Below are 22,302 nucleotides of genomic sequence, written 5' to 3'. Positions count from 1 at the left end.
TCAGCGTCGAGGGCGCCAGGGTCCAGCCGTGCTTAGTGCCGGCGTAGCTGTCGGGGTCACCGAGGCCTGGCCGGCTTTGTCGCCATCTTTGGGTGATGGTGCCTGGGCTGTGAGGTGGAGTGTGGCCACCCCTGGGCCAACCCCGGTGTGTGCTGGCGGGTCTCCACGTGGCCGTTACTCAGGGCGGGCGGTGGGGCCCCGGGCGCGGCCGCTTCCTCCTCACCGGCTCTCCTGCTCGGCTTTCTCGTGGCCCTTCTGTCCTGTCCGCGCGTTCCGGCCCTGACCTCACACGGCTCCTGCGGGCCCTGGGCTCTGTGGGATGCAGGCAGCTAGAGGCCCCTGGGGGTGATGTTCTTTCTGCGTGTGGGTTCCTTGCTGGGGAGCTGGGTGGGAACGACAGCCCAGGCCTTGACGCCTCGCCCGAGTCTGCTCTGGCAGCCAGCCTGGGGACAGCCCGTGGCCCATGTGCCCGGTACCGTTGCTGCGGGTTTCAGGTCAGTCCGCGTGTGGCTGTGGGCTTTTCTCTTTGGGTCTTGAGGAGGGCGAGCTCCTGTTGCTCACGGGGCCAGGTGGGCATCCTAGCCTTCAGGGCATCTGTGTCCTTCTCGCCCTGCCATGCCCGGCCTGCTTGGTGGTCTGCGTCCCCGTGTGTGCACAAGGGCCCCTCACTCCGTTGTCGGCGTGCCGGCGAGACCACGCGCCGCTGGGTCTCGGTGACCCTGGCCATGGCCGTGTGAGCTCACGTGATGCGGCCTCGTGGTGGGCCGCCGCTGGCTGTCGGCCTGGCGTGGGCCGGCGGGGGAGGCCCTCTGACGGCGTGCTCGCTGCCCCCAGGACGTGGCCCGGCTGGTCGTGGAGCGCTCCACCATCATGTCCCACCTGTTCTCGAAGCGCTCCTGCAGTGCGGAGTCGGACGCCGTGCTCGTCGCCCTGCTCTCCATTTTCTCCCGCTACGTGAGGCGCATGCGCAAGAGCAAGGAGGGCGAGGAGGTGTACAGCTGGGTGAGTCTGGCGGCCGCTCCCCGGGTCGGACCCCCGGCGCCTGGCACAGCCCAGCCACCCTCCTCCTTCCCGTGCAGTCGGAGTCCCAGGACCAGGTCTTCCTTCGCTGGACCAGCGGGGAGACGGCCACCATGCACATTCTGGTGGTGCACGCCATGGTCATCCTCCTGACACTGGGGCCACCCCGTGGTGAGTGGCCTGCGGGTGCGCGAGGGGCAGTCCCGGGGTCCGTGCCCACAGTTTGTCTTCACGCTGCGGGAGCTCCAGCCCCGCGGGGGGCCGGGGGGGCCCACAGAGCGGGAAGAACGCCTGCGCCCGCCCGCGATTTGAGCAGGTCCCCGCAGGGTGGCGGCGGGATCCTTTCCCTGCCTGTCCCGAGAGGGCGTGGCGGGAAAGATCTCGGGAGCCGTGGAGCTCCTCAGGTTCACAAGCCTGCAGTCTCCAGCATCTCCTCGCTGCCCTGGCCCGCCGCGGAGTGGCGTCGGGAGCCGATGCCTTGCTGTGTCGGCTTCTCTCGGCGCTGCCAGCCGAGCTGGTGAAACTCTTGGTTTCTGGAGGTAGAAGCGTAGGTGGGGCTGCCTGCTGAGCAGGCCCCGAGCCCCAGAGCTGTGAGCCCCAGCTCCTCTGCACAGGCCCTCCGCTTGCTGGCCGTGGGCTGTGTCCCTCTGGGTGGCTGCGCCCTCTCCGGCCTGGCAGCCTTCCCTCCAGCCCTTCCTGGCCGGCCGCCATGGTCTGCCGCATCCTCATGGCGGGAGGAGAGGGCGGGGACAGGGCCTCTCGCTGGGATAGGTGCCGTGGGGGCGCTGCTGGGAAGGAAGAGGATGCTCCCCCTCAGAAGGACGGGAGTTCACGGGGCGATGAGGCGAGGCTGGTCTCGCATCAGCCCTGGGCAGTCTCCAGAGCTTGGGAGCAGGACGGGAGCTGGTTCAGCTGAGCCCAGGAGCCTAGGGACAGTGCTGGCCCGTGTCAGTCCCCCGAGGTGGACTGGCCAGTTTCTGAGTACCCGCGTGCCCTCAGCTGGATTTGTGGGGTTAGATAGCTCACAGGTTTCCTCTCCTGTTCCCACGAAGCCTCCGTTCGCCTTACACAGTAAGGAGACGTGGTCTTCCAGCCTCGGCTCTCGGTCCCTCGGGGGGCCGGGAGCTTCTCACTGCGGGGGTTGGGTGGCCTCGTTGAGCTGTCCTGCCACTTACCACACTGTCTGTCCCGAAGCTGGTGACGGTGAGTTCCAGGCTCTGCTGGATATCTGGTTCCCGGAGAAGCAGCCTCTGCCCACAGCTTTCCTGGTGGACACGTCTGAGGAGGCGCTGCTGCTGCCCGACTGGCTGAAGCTGCGCATGATCCGCTCGGAGGTCCCTCGCCTGGTGGACGCCGGTACGGGGCTGGGCCGGCCTCACGCCTCCCGATGAGCTGGGCGTTCCCACCATGGCACGTGGGAGAGGACGGCTCGGCAGCCTCGTAGGCTCCAGGGCGTCCATCCTCTAGCAGGTGTTCGTGGGGCCCTCGCTGCGCCTGGTGCTGTGCTGGGCTTTGGGGCGAGCACCACGCTGCACAGCCCCTGCCTGCCGGCCCCTCACAGTCAGGCAGCAGCCGAGGGGCCCTACGGGAGCGAGCGGTCCCGGAGGACGGAGTTTCGAGGGGAGAGGGAGGGGCTGGGTCCTCTTTGCTGGTTCTGGAAGGATGGAGTGGGAGTGGGGTGGCCCGCCTGAGGAGGAGCGCTGTTCCCACAGTGGTCAGTGCAGTGTCCGGTCGGGTAGCACCTGGGCAGGTGCAGGGCAGCCTGGGAGGCAGTTTGGTGCACGGTGGGGTTAGTTCGGGGGAGGGCACACTTAAGGAGCTGGACTCCTTGTAAGCCACAGGGAGCCAGCGATGATTCTAGGGGAGCTCAGGGGCGAGAGGGAAGGAGCAGCCTCAGGGAGTGGGGTGGGGGAGCCGGCTGTGAGCCGAGCAGTGATGGTGAGCCTGCTGGGGCAGGGAGGGGCCCGGGGCACTGAGCGAGGGGTGACCGAGTGAGCATCACTCTCAGCCCTGCAGGACCTGGAGCCCCAGCAGCTGCTGCTCTTTGTGCAGTCCTTCGGCATCCCCGTGTCCAGCATGAGCAAACTCCTCCAGTACCTGGACCAGGCGGTGGCCCATGACCCCCAGACCCTGGAGCAGAACATCATGGACAAGAGTAAGACTCGGGGTCCTCAAGTCTGCTGCAGACCCCGACCGAGCGCCTCGGGCCCAGCACGAGCAACAGGGATGGTCTGAGGGCGGGCACCCCGGCAGGATGTCAAGCCTGGAACCCTCAGGAGAGGCCGGGCTGCCCTGTCCCAGCACGCCCCCAGCATCCGTACGTGCTCTGGGGTTCGAGGATGGAGGAGCCACAGGGGTGTGCTCAGCACGACCTGGTCCTTTGCTAAAAGATCCTATAGTTGAGCTTGTGAAACCCGGTGCTGGGGTGTTCGGGGGGCGGTGTTCCCAGCACAGATTTCTGTGGGGGTGGGGAGGCCCTCGCTTCTCTGGGGCTCAGCTGCTTAACCCTGGCTGCTGCCTCGCAGATTACATGGCTCACCTGGTTGAAGTTCAGCACGAGAGAGGAGCGTCCGGAGGCCAGACCTTCCATTCCCTGCTTACGGCCTCCCTGCCCCCGCGGCGAGGTACCGGCCCATCCCCCCGCCTCACGGCTCAGCACATGGCACCGTGGGGCCTCCCCAGACCCAGGGCACAGTCATCAGCAGCCAGCATCTGGCTTCCTGTGTAAAGCCCTGCTCCTCGCGGGCCCCAGCAGGCCTGAGTGAGGCTGGGGGTGGTTGTGGGGGGAGTGCCGTCCCCCGCTGGAAGCCGGCCGGGAGGAGTCATCAGCTGAAGCCTCTTCCCCTTTCTCTGCAGACAGCGCAGAGGTGCCCAAACCCAAAAACAGCCCAGAGCAGCCTTCGGGCCAGGGCCGGACACGGGCTGTGACCCAGGTGCGGGAGCTTGCTCCCGAGGACGACCTGGCCAGCATGCTCCTGCAGGTATTGAGGTGGCTGCCTGGGAGAGTCTCTCCAGGAGCGGGGTGCTGGGCGCGGATGGGGAGGGGCTTCACCCCGGAACTCCACATCTGCGTGGGGCGTGCTCTGGAGCCAGCGGCCCGGCCAGAGCAGGGCGACTGCAGACGAGCTGCTCACCTGCCGCGTGCCTCGCTGCGCTCACCCGGAACGGCGGCTGTGACGGAGCCCCCACAGTTCCCTTAGGGCGGTGCCTGGAGGCGCCAGGCCTCTGTGGGACTGGCCCCGGTGCCACAAGCCCTCGGCCGCGAGCGCAGTCCTGACTTGCTCTGCCGACGAGGGCGCTGCTCCCGCTAGAGCGGACGGTCCCCGACCTTCAGCCTGTCCGGAGTTGTGCGTGTAGAACGGTCGTACGAGCGCTCGCTCCCGTGTCTCCACCTCTTGTGGACGCGCGTGCTCACATGCGGCCCGCGGCCCGGGGTCCTCCGCATGGGTGCTCACCTCCTCACCCTGTGACTTTCGCTGCCGAGCGCGTCTCTCCCTGCTCGCGCACCTGCATGCTCGCTTTCTCTTGAGTGGGTTTCTCTCGAGTCCCGGGGCCGTGCTTGGGAGGGGCCCCGCCCTTACCCTCCAGCTGCAGTCTGTGCGCACCCTCTGGGGTCGGGGTCCCGCTCTGTAACGGAGGGGCCCACGTTTGCAGGGCGGTGGGCTTGCCTGCGGTCTCCCCCAAGTGGGCTCCCCGTGCAGGTCCCTGTCAGGAGTCCGGGCACCCACTCTGTGCCTCCTTGGCGCATCTGGCAGGGACGGGGGGCTGCCGGCGGCACCCCGGCACAGCCCGGCCAACCGAGCGCGAGCGGTCGTGGTGCGAGCGCCGGGCGCAGGGCCCACCTCTGCCGAGCGCGTCCTCCTGACGCTGCCCTTTGCTCTGCTGCAGATCTTCCCGCTGAGCCCGGGCCCGCGGTGGCAGAGCTCCAGCGCCCGCCCTGCTGCTCTCGCGCTGCAGCAGGCCTTGGGCCAGGAGCTGGCCCGTGTCCGTCAGGGGAGCCCCGAGGTGACGGGCGTCACTGTGCGCCTCCTGCAGGCCATCGCCACCCTGCTCAACTCCCCGCACAGCGGGGCCCTGGTGATGTCCATGCACCGGAGCCACTTCCTCGCCTGCCCTCTGATGCGCCAGCTCTGCCAGTACCAGGTGGGTGCGTGCGGCAGAGCCCGGGGTCCGCGGGGCTCCGCGGGGGCCACGCGGGAGGGCCGCTGCGCGTCTTCAGGGCCTCGTGTCCACCCACAGCCGTCCCGGGCTCTGCCAAGCGTCCCCGTTCTGTCCGTCTGTGGGCCTTGGTGTGTGGCGTCTCGGGGACGGAGGAAGCAGGCCCCTACGGAGCTGGGCGTGGAGCCCGCACCTTTGTTTCCCGAAGCTTTCCAGCGAGCAGGGGGCGGCACCGGGGATCACTCCCAGCCCACGCGTGAGCCCCGGATTTTGCAATTTTGCCGTATCTGCTTCTCGGCTTGCGTGAACGCGTTGATGTTTGTGTCCCTGCGTGTACGTGGGGTGTCTTCTTTCTGAGCTGCACGACGGTGGGTCACAAACAGTAGGGGACCTCGGTAGCCGTGGGGTTTGAAAGGATCTGTCTGAGGTCCTGGTGCCCCCGGGCAGCGCGATGGCCAGAGACTCTGTGCTGGCCCCGCCCTGGTCCCGGCGCCTGCGCTGAGCTGCGGGTCGTCCCCACAGCGCTGCGTGCCCCAGGACACGGGCTTCTCGTCACTCTTCCTCAAAGTGCTCATGCAGACGCTCCAGTGGCTGGACGGCCCTGCTGGGGAGGGGGGGCCCCTGCAGGCCCAGCTCAAGCTGTTCGCCGCCCAGTACTCAGCACGCCACAGGATCAGCGACGGTGAGGGCCGGCCGACTCCTGGGGAGCGGGCCCTTGGGCTTGCTGCCACTCCCTCAGGGGCAGTGGGGAGGGGGCGATAGGCTCGATATACAGGGGTGTCAGCCCCTGGGCTCTGTGGGCCCCGGATGGGCATCGGTGTGGACGTGGCCGAGGGTTGGAAAGCTAGGGCTTTGGGGAGCAAAGTAGGATCCTTGGCGGGAAGTGCGTGAGGCCTGGGGGCTCCCGGGACAGGGTAGGCCACAGGAGTGCAGACAGAGGGCTGTCCCCTGGCTTACACACATGCTTCCCTGCAGTGCGGAGCGGGCTCCTGCGCTTAGCCGAGGCCCTGGCATTCCGAGGGGACTTGGAAGTGGTCAGCTCCACCGTCCGGGCTGTGGTCACCACCCTCAAGTCAGGGGAGAACTGTGGCGTGGAACCCGAGCTTGTCAGCAAAGGTACCTCGGGGCCGGGCACTGTGAGGACCCCCAGCTTGGCCGCAGAGCACAGAGGTCCATCTCCCAGGTGCCCCCAAAATGGGGCCTGTGGAGAGGAGTGGCAGTCAGCCAGGAAGGCCCCGCCCCCGGCAACGTAGCCCCGGCCTGGGCTCTGCTGTTGGGGTTTTGTGCATGCGGTGAGCCCACCCCGGTGATGGACTCAGGCCGAGCCACGGCTCACCACTGGCCGCCCTGGCCTGGGCACGCAGGGGCATTGCTGGCCTTGGGGGGCCCGGGGGCTGTCCGTCCTGGAGTCCGGTGGTCTGGGGCCTGTCTGTCCCCCGTGCTGGAGTGCCATGGAACACGCTGTTTTCCCCGCAGTCCTCCAGGGTCTGATTGAGGTGGGGTCGCCTCACCTGGAGGAGCTGCTGGCCGCGCTCTTGGCCCCCGCCCCTACGTCCCCGACCTTGCGGCCCGTCGCCGTGGTGAGCTCCCTGCTGCTGCAGGAGAAGGAGCCTCAGGCCCCAGGGGAGTCGGAAGCCGATGGCTGCAGGTAAGCTGGCGGGGCCGCGGCCAGTCTGTGAGCGGCCCTGGCAGGCCGTCTCTGAGCCCTCCCTGCTTTCCCTTCAGCCTGGAGGCCGTGCAGCTGGGACCCTGCTCGGGGCTGCTTGTCGACTGGCTGGAGATGCTAGACCCCGAGGTGGTCAGCAGCTGCCCTGACCTCCAGCAGAGGCTGCTCTTCTCCCGGAGCAAGGTGGGCTGTGCTCCCCTCCGAGGACCGATGGCCGGCACTAACCTGGTGTGGTGGGCGCTGGGGTCCCGCGGCAGCCCTTGCCTGGACAGTCTCTTTGTGTTGGTTCCAGCAGAAGCCCGGGCCTGACTCTCACTGGCCCGGACGGGTGTCCTGTCCCCGGTGACCAGTCACTGCAGCGGCCGGATCTGGTTGCTCGGGCAGGCGGGGAGGAGGGGGACCAGCACTTTGTGGCCCAGGGCCTCCTGCAGGGACAGGAGGCACCGTGGAGAGTGGAGACCGGCACCCCGCTGGGGATGGGGCCCCCGAGGAGCCTGTGGGGCCCTGTGGGGAGGGACTGGGCGTCTCAGAGACCCCCGATCACCCTCTGGTGTCCCCGAGTCTCTCAAGGTGCTTCCATGGCCGGGGGCCTTTGGACAAGACTCTGAGGGTTCTGGGAGCAGGAGTTGGGGATTTGGGTTTGTTTGCGTGCACTCGCTATCTCTGAGGAGCTGGTTCGGGTCAGCACACGCTGCATTTACAGCGCGCCCCAGCTGGGCCCCCCGTGGTTCGGGGGCTGCCAGGGCTGCATTCCAGGCAGGAGCTCTGGGTCTTTCTAGAAACATCCCTCTTCCTCTATTTTCCAGTGGCTCGAGGCTAGGTGGCTAATCAGCCTAGCAGGGACCATCCCCAGTGTTCTTCCTCCCCAGGGCAAAGGTCATCCTGGCCCCCAGGTGCCGTCTTTCCGACCCTACCTGCTGGCCCTCCTCACTCACCAGTCCAGCTGGTCCACGCTGCATCAGTGTATCCGCATCCTGCTGGGCAAGAACCGGGAGCAGAGGTGAGCACCCTCACCCTCCCCGCACCCTGGCAGGCAGTTGGCGGCAGCATCCAGGGGCCCTCTGGGCATCTGACCCAGCGTTCCCCTCACTGGCACCCTGGAGGGGGTTCCTGCAGTGGCTGTCACCACCGTGGGGATACAGAGCCCACCTGGTCCAAGTGACCCTGCTCTGGGCGACCACCAGCTCCTCGGATGGTGTCCGTGGCTGTTGTCCACACTGTATGCAGGGGAGTCAAATGCCCACTCTGTGTGGCCAGTGGGCCCGGAGGGCGGGCGGGGTCAGTGTTGGTTTTGCTGGTGTGAGATGGGGACGTCAGGAGGGGCGGGGCAGCGCGGCACACGTCCTGGAACAACTGACCTGGCCGTACCTAGAGAGCTGATCGGGAAGTGGTGTTTGTGGCCCGAACCTGACGTCACCGCGGCTCGTCCTACCCTTTGTTCTCCTCTCTCGCCTGGAAACTGAGGCGAAGCTCCCGCGTCCTTGCAGGTTTGACCCTTCAGCCTCTCTGGACTTCCTCTGGGCCTGCATCCACGTCCCACGGATCTGGCAGGGAAGGGACCAGCGCACCCCTCAGGCAGGTGTTGGGGCGCGCCGCCCCGCAGGGTGGGGTGAGGCGTGCGCGGGCCTGGCCGGCCGGCCCTGGGGCTCACGGGCGCTGCTGCTTGCAGAAGCGGCGGGAGGAGTTGGTGCTGCGGGTCCAGGCGGCCGAGCTCATCGGCCTGGTGGAGCTGATCCTGGCGGAGGCGGAGGCCAGAAGCCAGGACGGGGACGCCGCCGCCTGCAGCCTCCTCCAGGCCCGGCTGCCCTTGCTGCTCAGCTGCTGCCGTGGACACGACGAGAGCGTCAGGAAGGTGACGGCGCACCTGACGGGCTGCATGCAGCAGTGGGGCGACAGGTGAGGCTCCCCCTCGCCCGCGGGCCCAGGCCGCCGCCCGCGGGAGCCCGTGCACCCAGCAGCCGCCCCCGTGTCTTGCAGCGTGCTGGGCAGGCGCTGCCGGGACCTGCTGGTGCAGCTCTACCTGCAGTGGCCGGAGCTGCGGGTGCCCGTGCCTGAGGCCCTGCTGCATAGTGGAGGTGCCACGGGCAGCAGCACCTGCAAGGTGAGCCGCGGCTGGGGGCGGCCTGACGAGGGGGGCTCGCCACCACCCCCGCTCTTCACTCCTGGGGTGCAAGCCCAAAGCAGGGCCTGGAGAAACACAGTTCCTCAGCTGTAAGAGCCAAAAAGGACACGAGTGCTGCTGGCGCGTCTGGGCGGCCGTCCTCCTGGGCGCCGGGGGGCAGAGCGCGCCTTGCGCCCCTCGTCTGTCGCACCTCTCGGAGGGCCCGGAAGCGGTCTTTTCTCCTTCGAGCAGCCCCCCGGCTGTGGGGCGGAGCAGAGGGGCCGGCCGCCTGCACCCCCGGTTCTCCGTAAGGCGCTGTGACGCACAGCCTGCTGCCCGGTGGCGGGCATCTGACCCAGCGGCCCCCTGGCTCGTCCCTCACGCGTCCGTCAGCCCAGAGTGTCCCTGCGCCCTCCCCGCCCCTCCCAGGCGAGCGCCCCAGAGCTCGCGCTGCGGGAGCGTTCTGTCCGGGCGGTGGAGGCACGCGCGCCTCGCTGGCCATCTTCCGCTCAGCGTGGTCCCGAGACCCGGCTGGGCTGTGGGGTGTCGCACCGTGCGGCCTGACCGGCCTGCTTCAGCCTGCGCAGCCGCGCGCTCGTGTGCAGGTCTGCCTGCCATCTGCCCTCGCTGCCTTTGGGCGCGCACGGGGGGCGTGCGGGGGGCGCGCACGCATCTGACGGGTCTTCCGCACCCACTTCCGAGGTCTGGCCTCGAGTAGCATTTGCTACTTTGTCAGTTCAGTGCCGGGAAGTACTATTTTTTTATGACCACGTTTCCTTGTGTTTCTTTATGCATATTTTGCACAGCTGAGGTCATGCTTCGTACGCCATGTTGGTTTCGCATGTGAATGCACGTAGTGACCTGGCGTTCAGTGAGAGTGTGTGTCTGGTGTAGGGGTTGACTTTCAGTACCGTCTATGTGGTTGTCAGGGGGCTTTGGCTTTGGCCTGTTTGACGTGCACCCAGAAAGCACGGGGCCCGGGGGGGGGGGCGACAGCTTTCTCTGGTCACCCCACGACCATGCCAGGTCTTCAGGGAACCTGGGGCGCCCCGCCCCCAGTGAGCCCCGTCGGGGGCCCTTCTGCGGTGGGCTCGCCCCGTGTGGGGCAGGCACGTGAGACGCCAGGGCTGTGGGCAGTCCCTGGCCCTCACTGCCCCCCGTCCCCTCAGCTGGACGGCCTCATCCACCGCTTCATCACCCTCCTCGCGGACACCAGCGACTCCCGGTCGTCGGAGAACAGAGTGGCTGACGCTAACATGGCCTGCAGGAAGCTGGCTGTGGCCCACCCCATCCTGCTGCTCAGGTACGGGCGCCCCAGCCGGCCCTTCCCACCCCAAGCCCAGCAGGCCCTCCGGTGGTTCTTCACGTCCTGCCGGCGCTCAGGTGCTTGTTCAAGAGCGGGGTCTGCGTCTAAAGGCTTCCTTGTGGACCGCAGGGCACAGTTAACGGCTGTCGGCTTGTTCCTGATGGAGCCAGAGCTGGGCCCAGGGAGAGCCCTGGAGGGTGGGTCAGGAGAGACACCACCTCGTAGACCCAGAAGCGGGTGGGACGGACAGGGTGGCCGGGTTGCAGGTGGACACGTCTGCGAGCCCCAGGCCGCGTGCGGAAGCCAGGTGTGCCTGTGTGTCTCGTGTCCCCGAGCGTGCGTTTCCTGCGGGGTCTGGCAGGGGTGCTGGATTTCTGGGGAGCGGACCGTGAGCGCCCTCTGTTGTCCCCAGGCACCTGCCCATGATCGCGGCGCTCCTTCACGGCCGCACCCACCTCAACTTCCAGGAGTTCCGGCAGCAGAACCACCTGGCCTTCTTCCTGCACGTGCTGGGGGTCCTGGAGCTGCTGCAGCCGCAGGTGTTCCAGCACGAGCACCAGGGGGCGCTGTGGGACTGTCTGCGCTCCTTTGTCCGCCTGCTGCTGGTGCGTGCGCCTCTGCCTGGGCGGTAGGCCTGCGTGCCCCTGTCCCTCCTCTGCCCGCCGTCACCTCCTGCGGTCCCCGCCACTCCCACCCCCTCTGCTCCCTGGCCCGGCGCGCCTGCATCGGGGCCGGCCAGGCCGCCTATCCATGGCTTCTGCCACCCGGCCTGGGGACCAGCTCCCCGCCTGTCGTGTGCCCGGGGAAGGCCCGTGCTCTTCGGGGGCCGGCCGGGAGCGCCGTCGGGCTCAGTGCTGCCTTCCCCGCGGCCAGCTGCTGTTGCGCGCTGTCGTGCGCGTTAGACGCCTGCCTGGCCGCGGTGGCGGCTCACGAACGGCACGGCCGGTTTGAACATAGGGCCCAGCGCCCAGCAGATGGCATTGCGGCCTCCGCCGTCCGTCCTGAGGCCCGGGCAAGTGTGGTGGGCGGGCCGGGGGCGCTCCGGCTGTGAACGCACGGCTTCCGCTTTGCAGAGCTACAGGAAGTCTTCCCGCCACCTGGCGCCCTTCATCCACAAGTTCGTGCACTTCACCCACAAGTACGTGACCTGCAACGCCCCGGCGGCCGTGTCCTTCTTGCAGAAACACGCGGACGCGCTGCAGTGAGTGTGTGTGTGTGCGCACACGTGTCCGGCCCGCACAGGCTCCATCTGGCGAGGGTCCAGCCGCAGGGCTGTAGGGAGGCACGTCCATGCTCGGGTCAGGGGCTCCCGAGGTGGGGGCGCATGCAGTGCGGGAGCCCAGGGTGGCGGGGGCTCGGGCCGCGGGGCTGCGTCTGTGCGGCGCTGTTCTGAACGCGCTTCCCGAAGGCCTGGCCTCCTCCCCGCCCGCCCGCCATCTGCGGCGTCTTCCTCACGGAGAACCTGTGCTCCCCCAGCGACCTGTCCTTCGACAGCAGTGATCTGGTGATGCTCAAGTCCCTCCTTGCAGGGCTGAGCCTTCCCAGCAGGGATGGTAGAGCCGACCGGGGCCTGGACGAGGAGGGCGACGGTGAGTGGGACCCACGGGGGTTCTGCCGGGAAGGGGCTGCAGGCCTGGCAGCCCCCGGGACCATGTCGGTGTCCCTGTGGCATGTCCGGGCCGCAGCGGGGCTGGCACTGCTCCTGCCGTGAGGTCACGCTCTGTGCGGCGGGGGAGAGGCTCGGGGAGAAGAGTGCTCTGTCCCAGGCAGGTCCCAGCGGGCTCACGGTTCCCGCACGTTTGTTGAGCGCCCACTGCGTCCCGGGCATCGTGCTCGGGCCTGGGGCAGTGACCGCACCTTCTGGACTCGTGGGGTTCTGGGGGCTGCTTGGCAGGGACGGCCCTTGCTTACAGGCGGTTTCTGGAGCCTGGGTGTTGGGTGCTGGCAGGCCGCTCCCCCCGCCCCCCCCGCCCCCCCCGCCGGAGCTCCCACAGGCCCTGGGCGGGCGGTGCTGTCTCCCGTCTGACAGCACTGACTTCCTGGCTTCCAGAGGAGAACTCGGCTGGCTCCCTGCCTCTGGTCAGCGTCTCCCTGTTCACCCCCCTGACGGCAGCAGAAATGGCTCCCTACATGAAGAGGCTTTCCCGGGGCCAGACTGTTGAGGGTGAGTTTGGGAACCTGGCTCCTGCCGGCCAGAAGACAGCAGGGTCCCTACCAGGCTGCAGGAGGAGCAGGGCTGTCTCCTCATGGTCGGGGGGCAGAGAAGGCCTTAGGGGGAAGATGCAGGGGCTCGAGGCGGGGACGGGCTACTCTGCTGGGGGTCTCGCTGGGCAGCAGGCTGCAGACAGCAGGAGATCGGGGACCCCTGGGGCCGAGGGGCACCTGCAGAAGGGAGGCCTGACCGCGGGCTGGTGGGGGGCCCCGCAGTGTGCAGGGGAACGGAGGGCAGGGCCGCTGCATGAACATGGGCTGTCGGGCACACCGTGGTGCTGGTGGCCCCCAGAAGTGGGTGTGCGCTTAGGGGTCAGTGTCCCTGTGCAGAGAGGAGCACCGGGAGCCGGGTGCTGCCTGGCAGGAGGAGTGGCTCTGGGAGGCCAGGGACAGGCAGCTGGGCAGGGTGGTTCCAGCGCAGATCGCTGGCCTCCTCAGACCTGCCAGACAAGGGCTGCGGGGGCCTGCACCTCTGAAAGCCTCCCGGTCAACCAGCGACTATTTGGGGTTGCTGGCCTGGTGGGACTGGGAAGCCAGGCCAAATCCCGGTGCTTTTCATCCTGAGGTGCTGGGGACTCCTGGGCTTACCCAGCACTCAGGAGGCATGGAAGGTTCCAGAGAGCACTGGCGCCAGCATTCTGACGGGCCACACTGCAGCCAGAGCACCGGGGGTCCCGCTGCCGCGGAGCCTGTGCAGAGGCGAGACCGGGTCCCTGTGGAGCCCCCGCTCTGCCCCTGCCTGGCAGGCGGGGTGAGGACCTGCGCGGCTTGGGGGTCCTGCCACAGCACAGGCTCTGCTCCTGGAGCTTGCCCCCTCCTGCCCCTGGGTTGCTTGGGGACACAGGGGTCTGGCCGTGAGTCTAGCAGCTGTGACGTGGCCCTCACGTGCCCCTCTGCCTGTCTCAGACGTGCTGGAAGTCCTGAGCGACATAGACGAGATGTCTCGGCGGAGACCTGAGATCCTGGGCTTTTTCTCGGTGAGCGAGCTGGGGACCAGGGGAGCCCTCAGCCCTCCGGTAGGAAGCGTGCTGGGCTGGGGGGACGGGGCACCCCGTGTCTGAACCTGGCCTTGCCCCGGGTGCTCACAGTTGAGCCGGGAGCCCACCCCTGCTCTGGGCTGGAACCTGCAGACCGCCAGTGCTTCCGGCCCCGGGTCCTGAGGCCGTGGCGGTGGGGGTGGGGCGTGGGGAGTGGGGTCCCCTGCCGACTCTCTGCGGTTGCTGTCGGGAGGCCTGGGGGCTGAGGAGCTGAGCTCCTGACAGGAGGGGAGCCCCGGTAACACCCCCGCCCCCCCAGACCAGCCTGCAGCGGCTGATGAGCTCTGCTGAGGAACCCTGCCGCAACCTGGCCTTCGGCCTGGCCCTGCGCTCCATCCAGAACAACCCCAGGTGAGCCCTGCGTCCCCACCGCCGGACCCCGGCCCTGTCCCAGCCCTGCCTGCTGAGGACCCGGCCGTGGCGCTCCAGGGCGATCTCGGGCGCGGGAGAGGTGCCCACCTGAGTATGCGCCTTCTCAGCTTTGCAGCGGACTTCTTGCCCACGTTCATGTGCTGCCTGGGCAGCCGGGACTTCGAGGTGGTACAGACGGCCCTCAGGAACCTGCCCGAGTACACCCTCCTCTGCCAAGGTGAGCCCCAGCCTGTCCCGCCCAGGGTGCCCAGTGCCCCCAAGGCCTTCGCTCCCCGAGGCCTGGCTCTCAGGGGGGCCCAGACGCCCTGCTTCCGGGAGCCGCCTGCTCATCGGGGCCCGGACGTGTCCGTCCTGTGTCTCATACAGAGCACGCGGCCGTGTTGCTGCACCGGGCCTTCCTGGTGGGCATGTACGGGCAGATGGACACCAGCGTCCAGATCTCCGAGGCCCTGAGGATCCTGCACATGGAGGCGGTGATGTGAGCCGGCCTGGCAGCCTCCCTCTGCTGGCCGCCTGCTGGTCCGCTCCGGGCGGGGAGGGCGCTGAGCCGCCGCAGCAGTGCCCGCGGCCCGTGGCTCCCTGCCTGCACAGTGACGGAGACAGACGCTCATGTCCCTGCGAGCCACGGCAAGGGGCTGGTTGAAATGAAACGTTCTGAATTCCCCGAGTGCTGGCTGCCTGGTCACCTCCCTCGAGTCGCCTGGGGATTGAGCAGGGCCCGGGAGGGGGAGCCCGTCTGCTGGCCTGGCCCACCCCTCAGCACCTGCTCCCTGCTGTCATGCTGGTCCCCTCTCTGCTCCCGCTCTCGGCCGGTCCTGGGCACGTAGGTTGGGCGGGGTTTGCTCGGGGGCTCCCGTGGACCCAACTCCCGTCCCACCCCAGAAGGGGCCACGGGCCCAGGACCCTTGGCTGTGGGCATCCACGCAGAAGCCAGCTGAACCGCGCCCTAACCCAGGACGATCCCATCCACGAGAGGGGGGCACCCCAGTGAAGCTGCAGTGCTGGGGTGGGGGCCTCGCCTGAGAATTTGACCTGGGGGCATGGCGGGGGCAGTGCCCCACGAAGTCAGCCCCTCCCATGAGGCCCCAGGGCCCCCTCCGCGTTGGCCTCGCCCCCCACCCCGCCGCGCTCCCAGCAGCACCGGTGTTGCCCCACCTTACCCTCCTACCGGCTCCGGCTGCGCCCCCCCCAGCAAGCTCCCCTGCCCGCTTCTGCTCAGCGGGGCCACCAGGGGGCGCCGTGCCTAAAAAAACTGGCCCCAAAGCCGCTGGGCCCTGGCGGGGAGGCGGGATGGTCCCGGCTGAACCTCAGCCTCAGCCCCTGGGGGCGACTGGCCCTGGGGCGTGGTGAGAGTTGCCTGCTCCTTCCCCTCGCTCCAGGGGGCCCTGCACCCCGGCCTGGCCTGGCCTCAGCATGGGGACCGCCACGGTGCCCCTCCCTGTGTGGAGCAGGCTGGTTTCCGTTCCTTCTCCCGACCCCCTTCCTGGGCACCCTTGCTCCCTGGTCCCGAGCTCTCGGCGGTCGGCCTCTATCGGTCCTGCCCCCACGATGGCCCCTGGGTTCCAGATCCTGTCGTTTCTCACGTCCCTGTCCCGCGTGGCTCGCAGTGCCTAGCCTGGGGCCCGTGACCCTGGCCTGCCGCCCGCTCCCAGCAGGCAGTCTCAGCCCCCACCCACTGCAGCCCTGAGACCCCGAGAAGGGCGGGCTCCGCGGGGGGGGGGGGGGCGCCGGCCTGGCTGCTGGGATCATGTCACACGGTGCCCCAGGGTGGGGCCTCCTCACCCGGGGCCCCAGGATCCCCGGCAGGTGGGTGGTGGGCTCCGCGTCAGCCGGTGCACGGAGCCCCTGGCCCCAGAGTGTGGGAGGGGTCCCAGCAGGCAGAGAAGCAGTCTCGCCCATCTCTGGGCCTAAGGTCCAGGTCCAAGGGAGCTCAGGGCCCGATGCAGCCTGGGCCACTGCCCACCTCGGCCTGGCCTCCCCTCCTGGCCCCCTCACTGCGTTGGCACATGCTTCAGCCACCCGACGGAGAAGGGCGAGAGGCAGGGGCTCAGCTCCGCCGTGGGGGGTGCGGGAGCTCCAACAGCCCCTAGATGCGGCCCACCCCCCTCAGCGCGGCAACGACCCAGGCATCCTGGTGTGTGCGTGGGCAGGCCGGTCACTGCGGCATTGGCCATGGTGGCAGGAGTGGAGGTCACCAGTGGGACCACAAGGAGCCTGGGCACGCGGGCGAGACGCGCAGAGGGACAGCGGGGTCTGACGCCGGTGTGCGGGCTCTGGCCGTCACGTGCAAGGGGCTCCTGGGACGCTGGCTGTTACCTCACTGCCCGCGGCCCCGCTGAGCACCCGTTCCCGGTCACGCGGTCTCTGTGTTATGTGCCAGGAAACCGGCGCAAGACGGTAGCAGGCTCCGGGGCTCGGGCCGGTGCTGGCATGGTTGAGACGCGAGTGCAGGGGCCGTGGGGCCAGAGTCTGCCCCTGACCACCGGCTGCGCCGCTCCTCGACTGGGGAGACGGACGGAGGTCCCGGCCACCTGGACGCCCAGCCGGGGCCAAGTGTGGGGGAAGGGACGCCATAGGGGTGTGCACGCCCCCCCCCCGGTTCCCAGCTTTGTGGGCGAGTGAGCGCACAGGAGTGAGGATGCGTGGGGGCGGGGGAGCCCCCCACTTGGTGTCACCTCACCTCCCAGATGGCACACGACCTGCCCCTGCCCACTCGGCCCCAGGCCTGAGCGTGGGGTCTTTGCCCCCACAGGCCTAGCAGGTACCAGGAGCTCAGCCCAGTTAGGGCCTTGGATCCTGAGGTCAGCACCCTGGGCTCGCTGTCTTCTTGCTGCCCGTCACTCCGCGGCTGGAGGTGGGGGCCTGGCTTGGGGCTGCTCGGCGTTCCAGCCGGGCTCGTAGGGTGTGCCGAGCAGCTGAGGGAGGGAAGGAGGGCCGGTCTCTGGGAGTCTTGGCTCCAGACCCCGGGTTGGGAGCAGGGGGTGGGGGAGCTGTGGTGTGAATGTTCCTGCCTGGCCGTCACACCCGGGCTGTCCCCGGGGGCTCCCACTGGTGGGACGGGCTGTCCGCGCCCGCTCGGGCTTCAGTCCTGGGCACGTGACCCTCAGCAGCGGAGCTCCGGTCTCTGGGCCTCCGTTGCCCTGTCGTTGAGAGGGGCTGCACGCACCTACCTGCCAGGAAAGTGGAAGGTATTTGAGCTGAGGTGACCACATGAAACACGTGGAGGGGGTGCCCGAGTGCCACGGGGCAGCCGGTCATGGCAGCTGCACACACCAGGCCTTCCCAAGCCCCCTGGGGGCAGTGCGAGCGACCGCGGCGGCGTGGGGGCCTGGCACCCCATGGCTGGCGAGCCGGGATTTGAACCTGCATTTGCTGCACCGTCTCCGGCGGACGTGCTGCGGACCTGGGACACCAGAATCGGGGCTCGGCCCAGACGGACACGGAATCCGTGCAGGGGGCAGGGAAATGTGAAAGCAGAGGGTGTGCAGGTCACAGGGCTGGTGCTGCCCCAGGATGGGCCGACAGGTGGCCACAGAGCTCACCCGTGACCTTGGCCTCCGTCTCTCTGATCCCCCAAACTCCTCAGCGGTGGCCACCCCCTTCCGAGCCCAGGGTCCCCAGGTCCAGCTGTGGGGGGGGACATTCAACAGGACCCCCGAGGATGGGTCCCCGTGCATCTGTTCTCGATCAGCGAAGGCCAGTGGTGAGCCGGGTAGTGAGCTCCCCGTTACAGGGGCCAGTGTGGCCTGGACCGCTCTGGGGCTCCGAAGTAGTCCCGTGCCAGACCCGCGGCCCGCTTCGCTGTAGGAGAGGGGGCAGGCCCCGGGGAGGATGCCGGGCCAAGGCCAGCCCCACTGCAAGGGCAGCCAGTCCGGGGGCTTCCTTCGGCGGGGCGGCGAAGGGGTGGGGCCGGGTGGGGCGTTGCCATGGTGACCGGCGCAGGTTTCCCCAACAGCTTCAGGACAAACACCTGGTTTCGTTTTCAGTCCTGGGAAGGGGTGGGCCCTGACTGGCCTGGATCTCTCCCCACCAGGTGCCCAGGGCCCGTGTCCCCACGTTCACCCTGGGAGGGCTGGCTGACGTCCCCATTTCACGGATGAGGGCAGCGAGGGCTCACAGGGCAGACCTGGTCAGGTCCTGGGTCAGGACCTGCCTCCTTGTCTCCTTAAAGCAACCGAGGACCGACCTGGTTAGGCCCAGCCAGGCCGAGGTAGGGTTATTTCAGGTGTCGGAGGGGAGGGCGTGGTTTAAGGCCTCCCCGGGGCCTGCTGTCCCCTCCCTCCCTGGATGAAGGACCTGCTGGGAACGCTCGCTCTGGGAGGACGGAGGGACGGAGGGAATGCTCTGGGAGGACTGTCCAGTTCCCTCATCCCAGAGCCCACTCACCAGTCCAGACCCCAGTGCCAGTTTGGCCCCCAGGGGCCCCACAAGGCCCATGCCCGGGGAGTCAGGAAGAGTTCACGGAAGGTAGACTGCCAAGTGGGTCTGGAAGGATGAATAGGAGTTTTTCAGGTGAGGACCCTGCTTATTAACCTACAGTTGAAGCCACAGGGCTCTCGACAGTCTTCGGGTGTGAGTGGTGATGAGCGCACGGCCCCGGTTCTCTGCCTGGGCCCTCCTGGCCTGGGGGGGAGGGTGGGGCTCAGTGGGGAACAAGGGGCCGGCCCGCACATAGTGGGGCTCGGTGGTCACTTGTCTGGCAAGTGGTTTGGTCCCACCTGTTCCAGATGGGAAGAGGAGGCCCTAGGAGGAGGCGGCGGGGGGACGTCACAGGGCCACAGGCAGAGAGGATCTGGGTGAGCACAGGACGTCAGCTGCAGGGCCCAGGGTCCCTGTGACCGTCCCAGGGCTGACGGCCACCTGCTCTGCACAACTGGACTGCTGCCCCTGGCCTCAGCCTCCCCGGGGGGCCTCCTGAGGATGCGGAGGTGGAGCTGGGGTACCGTGGAGGGGCGGCTGGGTCCCAAAGACCCCTCAGACCCTCTCCTCCCTGGTCAGCATTACAGCCCGCATCTCACAAGCCCACGGGCCAGACTTGCAGCCCCGAGAGCCTTTGGCATGCGTGTGACTGCAGGAGCTGAGGGGCTGCCAGGTCAGAGGCCAGTGTGCGGGGTCCACCACCCCAGGTCCCCCCGCCCCAGGTCCTCCTGACCCTGACTCTCTGAGCTCTCCAGTCCTGCTCCCATAAGGCCAGGGGCGGCCTTGCCTGACCTCTCACCCCCAGCCTTGGGACGGGTGACCGTAAAGGCACAGGCCGCGTGGGGCTCTAACACCAGCTCAGCCGTGGCCTCGGGCAAACCCCTGAGCCTGCGTCCGCGTCTGTGAGACGGGCCTGAAGGTAAAGCCCCAGGCTCAGGGTGGCCGTGAGCGGCGGCTGACCCAGGAAGTGCCCAGTGAATGACCGGCTCTGTGAACAGAGACGTGCTGTGATCCGGCCAAGGACACACAGCCATCAGAAGCGGGCTGGGCTTCCATGGGCCCTGGGCCTGCCGCCCGGCCACCCCCCGCAGCCCCCGTGCGCTCTGTTTACCAGGGGCTGGGCGGGCCAGGCCTCATTACAAGGGGCTCCTATAAATGGCGTGAGGAGGATTAATAATGTATTTATAACACATCGTCGTGGTAGCCGAAAATGATCTATTAATGTGCGGTAAATGTTTTATAATGTTTTTGTAACCCGTTATAAATGATAAATGGCAGACTATAGATGCTGGATCAAATATTTATAACGCATTGTGTGCGATGTTGGGCTGCTACAGTTCAGGAAAGCCATTAATAATAAAGTGGATGGAAATGGAGAAGTTACCGACATGCCCGGCAAAGCCATTTATAATGAAATGTAAAATTTGGCTGTTGGAAGCAACCCACGAGCCCTTGCCGAAGCACTGGCCAGGCTCTCCCCCAGCCCAGGAAAGGAGTGGGGTCATGAATTATTTGTGAAGCGTTCCGACGAGAATGTATGCTATCCATAGTATGCCATATAAATATGCTATTAATATACCCCAGGCGGCATGCATTATTCATTGGGCCTAATTAATTAATGGGTGGCCCCTGAAAATGGGGTGTCACAGCTTCTAGATCCCTCTCCTGCCTGGGGCCGCAGGCTCAGCGTTGGCGTCCACGGCGGCCTGGGTGAACCCGTGGATGGCACCGGGGTGACCGGCCTTGAGAAGTGGGGGAGAAAGGACATCCCTGATGATCTGCTGTGAGGCCAGCGTGACCCCCCCAGCTGTCCTTCCTGTGCAGGCCGTGCGCAGGGGGCTGTGGTCCACTCCAGGGGGGCTCTGCCCACCTCGCCCCACGAGTGTCCATCTCCTACAGCCACGATTGCCGTGGCCCGGGCAGGGAGCCGTATCTCCGCCAGCCGCCTCTGGTGCCATCCTCCCTAAACACCCAGGGATGAGAGGCCCTGTCTTACGGGGAAGATGAGGAAGCCCCAGAAGTGGGGAGCCTTCCATAGGGTCCCCGGGCAAACCACTCTCTGACCGAGATCTCCAACTCGGCCGGCCCGTCTGATGCCAGGCCGTGTCCTGAGGGAGCCCCGGCCCCCACTCCTGTTCTGGGACCCATTCTCACAGCAGGGGTTCTGTGGGCACCCCTGTGCAGTGTGGCTGCTCCCGTGGATGTACCGCAGTACATAAAGGCTCTGAGAAGTTCTGCAGGGAGAGCTGCCGGGCCAGGCCACCTCCCTTTGTTCTCGAGCACCCCATGCCCCCCCCGCCCCGCCACCCAGCCATTCCCTCTCTCCTGGTTTCTCCTCTGCCTCAGAGGCTTAAGGAGCTGCTGTTCCTGCTTGGCCCATCAGCCCTGGGTCAAATTAGTTACTTGGGGTGGAATCCAGTTGACAGGTCTACGGGCCCCGCCCCACCACTGGGACTCTTCCTGGGGCCCAGTAGCCAACGCCTCCTCCAGAAGCTAAACTGACGCACAAGCTGGAGTTGGGTTTTGGATGGAGACTAGTGATGCCTCTGGCCCTGTCCCTCCCCTTCCTCCCAGGGTGGGCCCCCATCATCACCAAGAGGGGCAGAATGTTCTGGAAGCAGGAGGTGGGGGGACTGACACTGTCTGGCCTGGAAGTCCTGCCCCCAACCAGGGTGACCACTGGGGCAGGACGACGGCCTGTGCTGACCCAGGCTCCTCCTGTCCTCACCCCACGCTGGGGCCGGGGCCCCTCCCGGTCAGGTCTTCCCGGCTGGTCAGGTGGTCCCTTCTCTTCTTGGGACCTCAGTTTCTTGGGCTGCAGGAAAGGTACGATCAACCCACTTTTTTTCTTTTTTTTTTTTTTAAACATAGGGCTTAGGGCGCCTGGGAGGCTCAGTTGTTAAGCATCTGCCTTCAGCTCAGGTCATGATCCCACATCGGGCTCCCTGCTCGGCGGGAAGCCTGCTTCTCCCTCTCCCACTCCCCCTGCTGGTGTTCCTGCTCTCGCTGTGTCTCCCTCTGTCAAATAAATAAATAAAATCTTAAAAAAAAATAAACACAGGGCTTGAACTCGAAACCCTGAGATCAAGAGTCGGACCCTTAACCACCTGAGCCACCGGGGTGCCCCTGATCAACCCTCTTTTAAAGGGTGGCTATATTAAAAGGGGAAATGGGTGCGAAAACTGATAGGCTGGCGGGCCCTGCTCCCTCCTCTCCAGTTCCTCCGTGGGAGCTACATTTGCCTTTTGTATTCCTCGGACCTTCATTCCTGCCTCAGGACCTTTGCACACACCATTCCTTCTGCCTGGGAAATTCTTTCCTGCCCTCTTGGATAAGTTCTCTCCGCTATCCTTCAGGGCTCAGTTCCCGTGCTCCCTCCTCAGGGATGCCCCCTCCCATCTTCTGAACCAAGACAGGGTCCTTCTTTTACCACTGAGTGACTGGCACCCCGTGTCCCCTTGAGGTGCCGTCCCAGGTGCACTTTTGCCTTTGCTTGTGCATGTGTCATAGGAGGGGAAAGCCGGCTAGCCGCCGCAACAAACACCCCAAAGTGCCAGCAACTGAACCCAGTGCGCATTCGTGTCTCACTCGCTCAGAGGCCCACAGCTGTTCCTGGTCAGTGAGGCCTCGGCCTCCCCCTGCGTGTCCTGTGCATCCGGCTGGCAGACCGGGCAAGATGGTGAGTCTGGAGGTGTGCCCGTCCCCTCCGTTAGGCAGAACTCAGCCCTGCGGCCCCAGCGTCCTGCAGGAGGGGCTAGATTGGCTCCGGCAGGGGAAAGCGTGAATGTGGAGGTCAGAGGCAGGACCGGGAGCACGTTGGGGGGGGGGCGGTGCGCGGCTGTGGGAGGAGAGGCGGGAAAGGCCCCGGCTGGGAGGAGGGGAGGATGGCTGATGTGATGGCCCGCTACGAGGACAGGACCTTCCTGGGGAGCAGCGCAGGGTGTGAGCAGGGGCGGCACGCCCTCACCCCCGTTGTTAGAGATTCTGTGTTGAGAATCCGTTGTAGGTGGCA

At 67.1% G+C, this 22,302-nt stretch overlaps 1 protein-coding gene across 3 annotated transcripts in view; it reads left to right on the top strand.

Annotated features, from left to right (window-relative positions):
- INTS1 (integrator complex subunit 1) overlaps positions 1–14,538 on the top strand; it is a 29,907-nt gene extending 15,369 nt beyond the window's left edge. For 2 of the 3 annotated variants that reach the window (XM_032394145.1, XM_032394147.1), the window contains exons 24-47: positions 835–1,002; positions 1,080–1,191; positions 2,215–2,376; positions 3,029–3,175; positions 3,546–3,644; positions 3,877–4,001; positions 4,909–5,163; positions 5,701–5,860; positions 6,154–6,294; positions 6,655–6,826; positions 6,904–7,027; positions 7,714–7,844; positions 8,332–8,419; positions 8,514–8,740; positions 8,822–8,945; positions 10,115–10,248; positions 10,664–10,856; positions 11,325–11,452; positions 11,728–11,840; positions 12,302–12,415; positions 13,369–13,439; positions 13,759–13,850; positions 13,979–14,088; positions 14,238–14,538. In XM_032394145.1, coding sequence (XP_032250036.1) covers positions 835–1,002; positions 1,080–1,191; positions 2,215–2,376; positions 3,029–3,175; positions 3,546–3,644; positions 3,877–4,001; positions 4,909–5,163; positions 5,701–5,860; positions 6,154–6,294; positions 6,655–6,826; positions 6,904–7,027; positions 7,714–7,844; positions 8,332–8,419; positions 8,514–8,740; positions 8,822–8,945; positions 10,115–10,248; positions 10,664–10,856; positions 11,325–11,452; positions 11,728–11,840; positions 12,302–12,415; positions 13,369–13,439; positions 13,759–13,850; positions 13,979–14,088; positions 14,238–14,353 — 3,306 coding nt within the window. In that variant the 3' untranslated portion in view covers positions 14,354–14,538. The remainder of the gene's footprint in view (positions 1–834; positions 1,003–1,079; positions 1,192–2,214; positions 2,377–3,028; positions 3,176–3,545; positions 3,645–3,876; positions 4,002–4,908; positions 5,164–5,700; positions 5,861–6,153; positions 6,295–6,654; positions 6,827–6,903; positions 7,028–7,713; positions 7,845–8,331; positions 8,420–8,513; positions 8,741–8,821; positions 8,946–10,114; positions 10,249–10,663; positions 10,857–11,324; positions 11,453–11,727; positions 11,841–12,301; positions 12,416–13,368; positions 13,440–13,758; positions 13,851–13,978; positions 14,089–14,237) is intronic. The other variant, XM_032394148.1, reaches the window with a different exon arrangement.
- Positions 14,539–22,302: the final 7,764 nt, after the last annotated feature.

The sequence above is a fragment of the Phoca vitulina genome, unplaced genomic scaffold (genome assembly GCF_004348235.1).
Source record: "Phoca vitulina isolate PV1807 unplaced genomic scaffold, GSC_HSeal_1.0 scaffold79, whole genome shotgun sequence".
Taxonomy (NCBI): Eukaryota; Metazoa; Chordata; class Mammalia; order Carnivora; family Phocidae; genus Phoca; species Phoca vitulina.
Note: the sequence above shows the minus strand (reverse complement) of the source record. Positions and strands in the feature narration are given on the sequence as shown.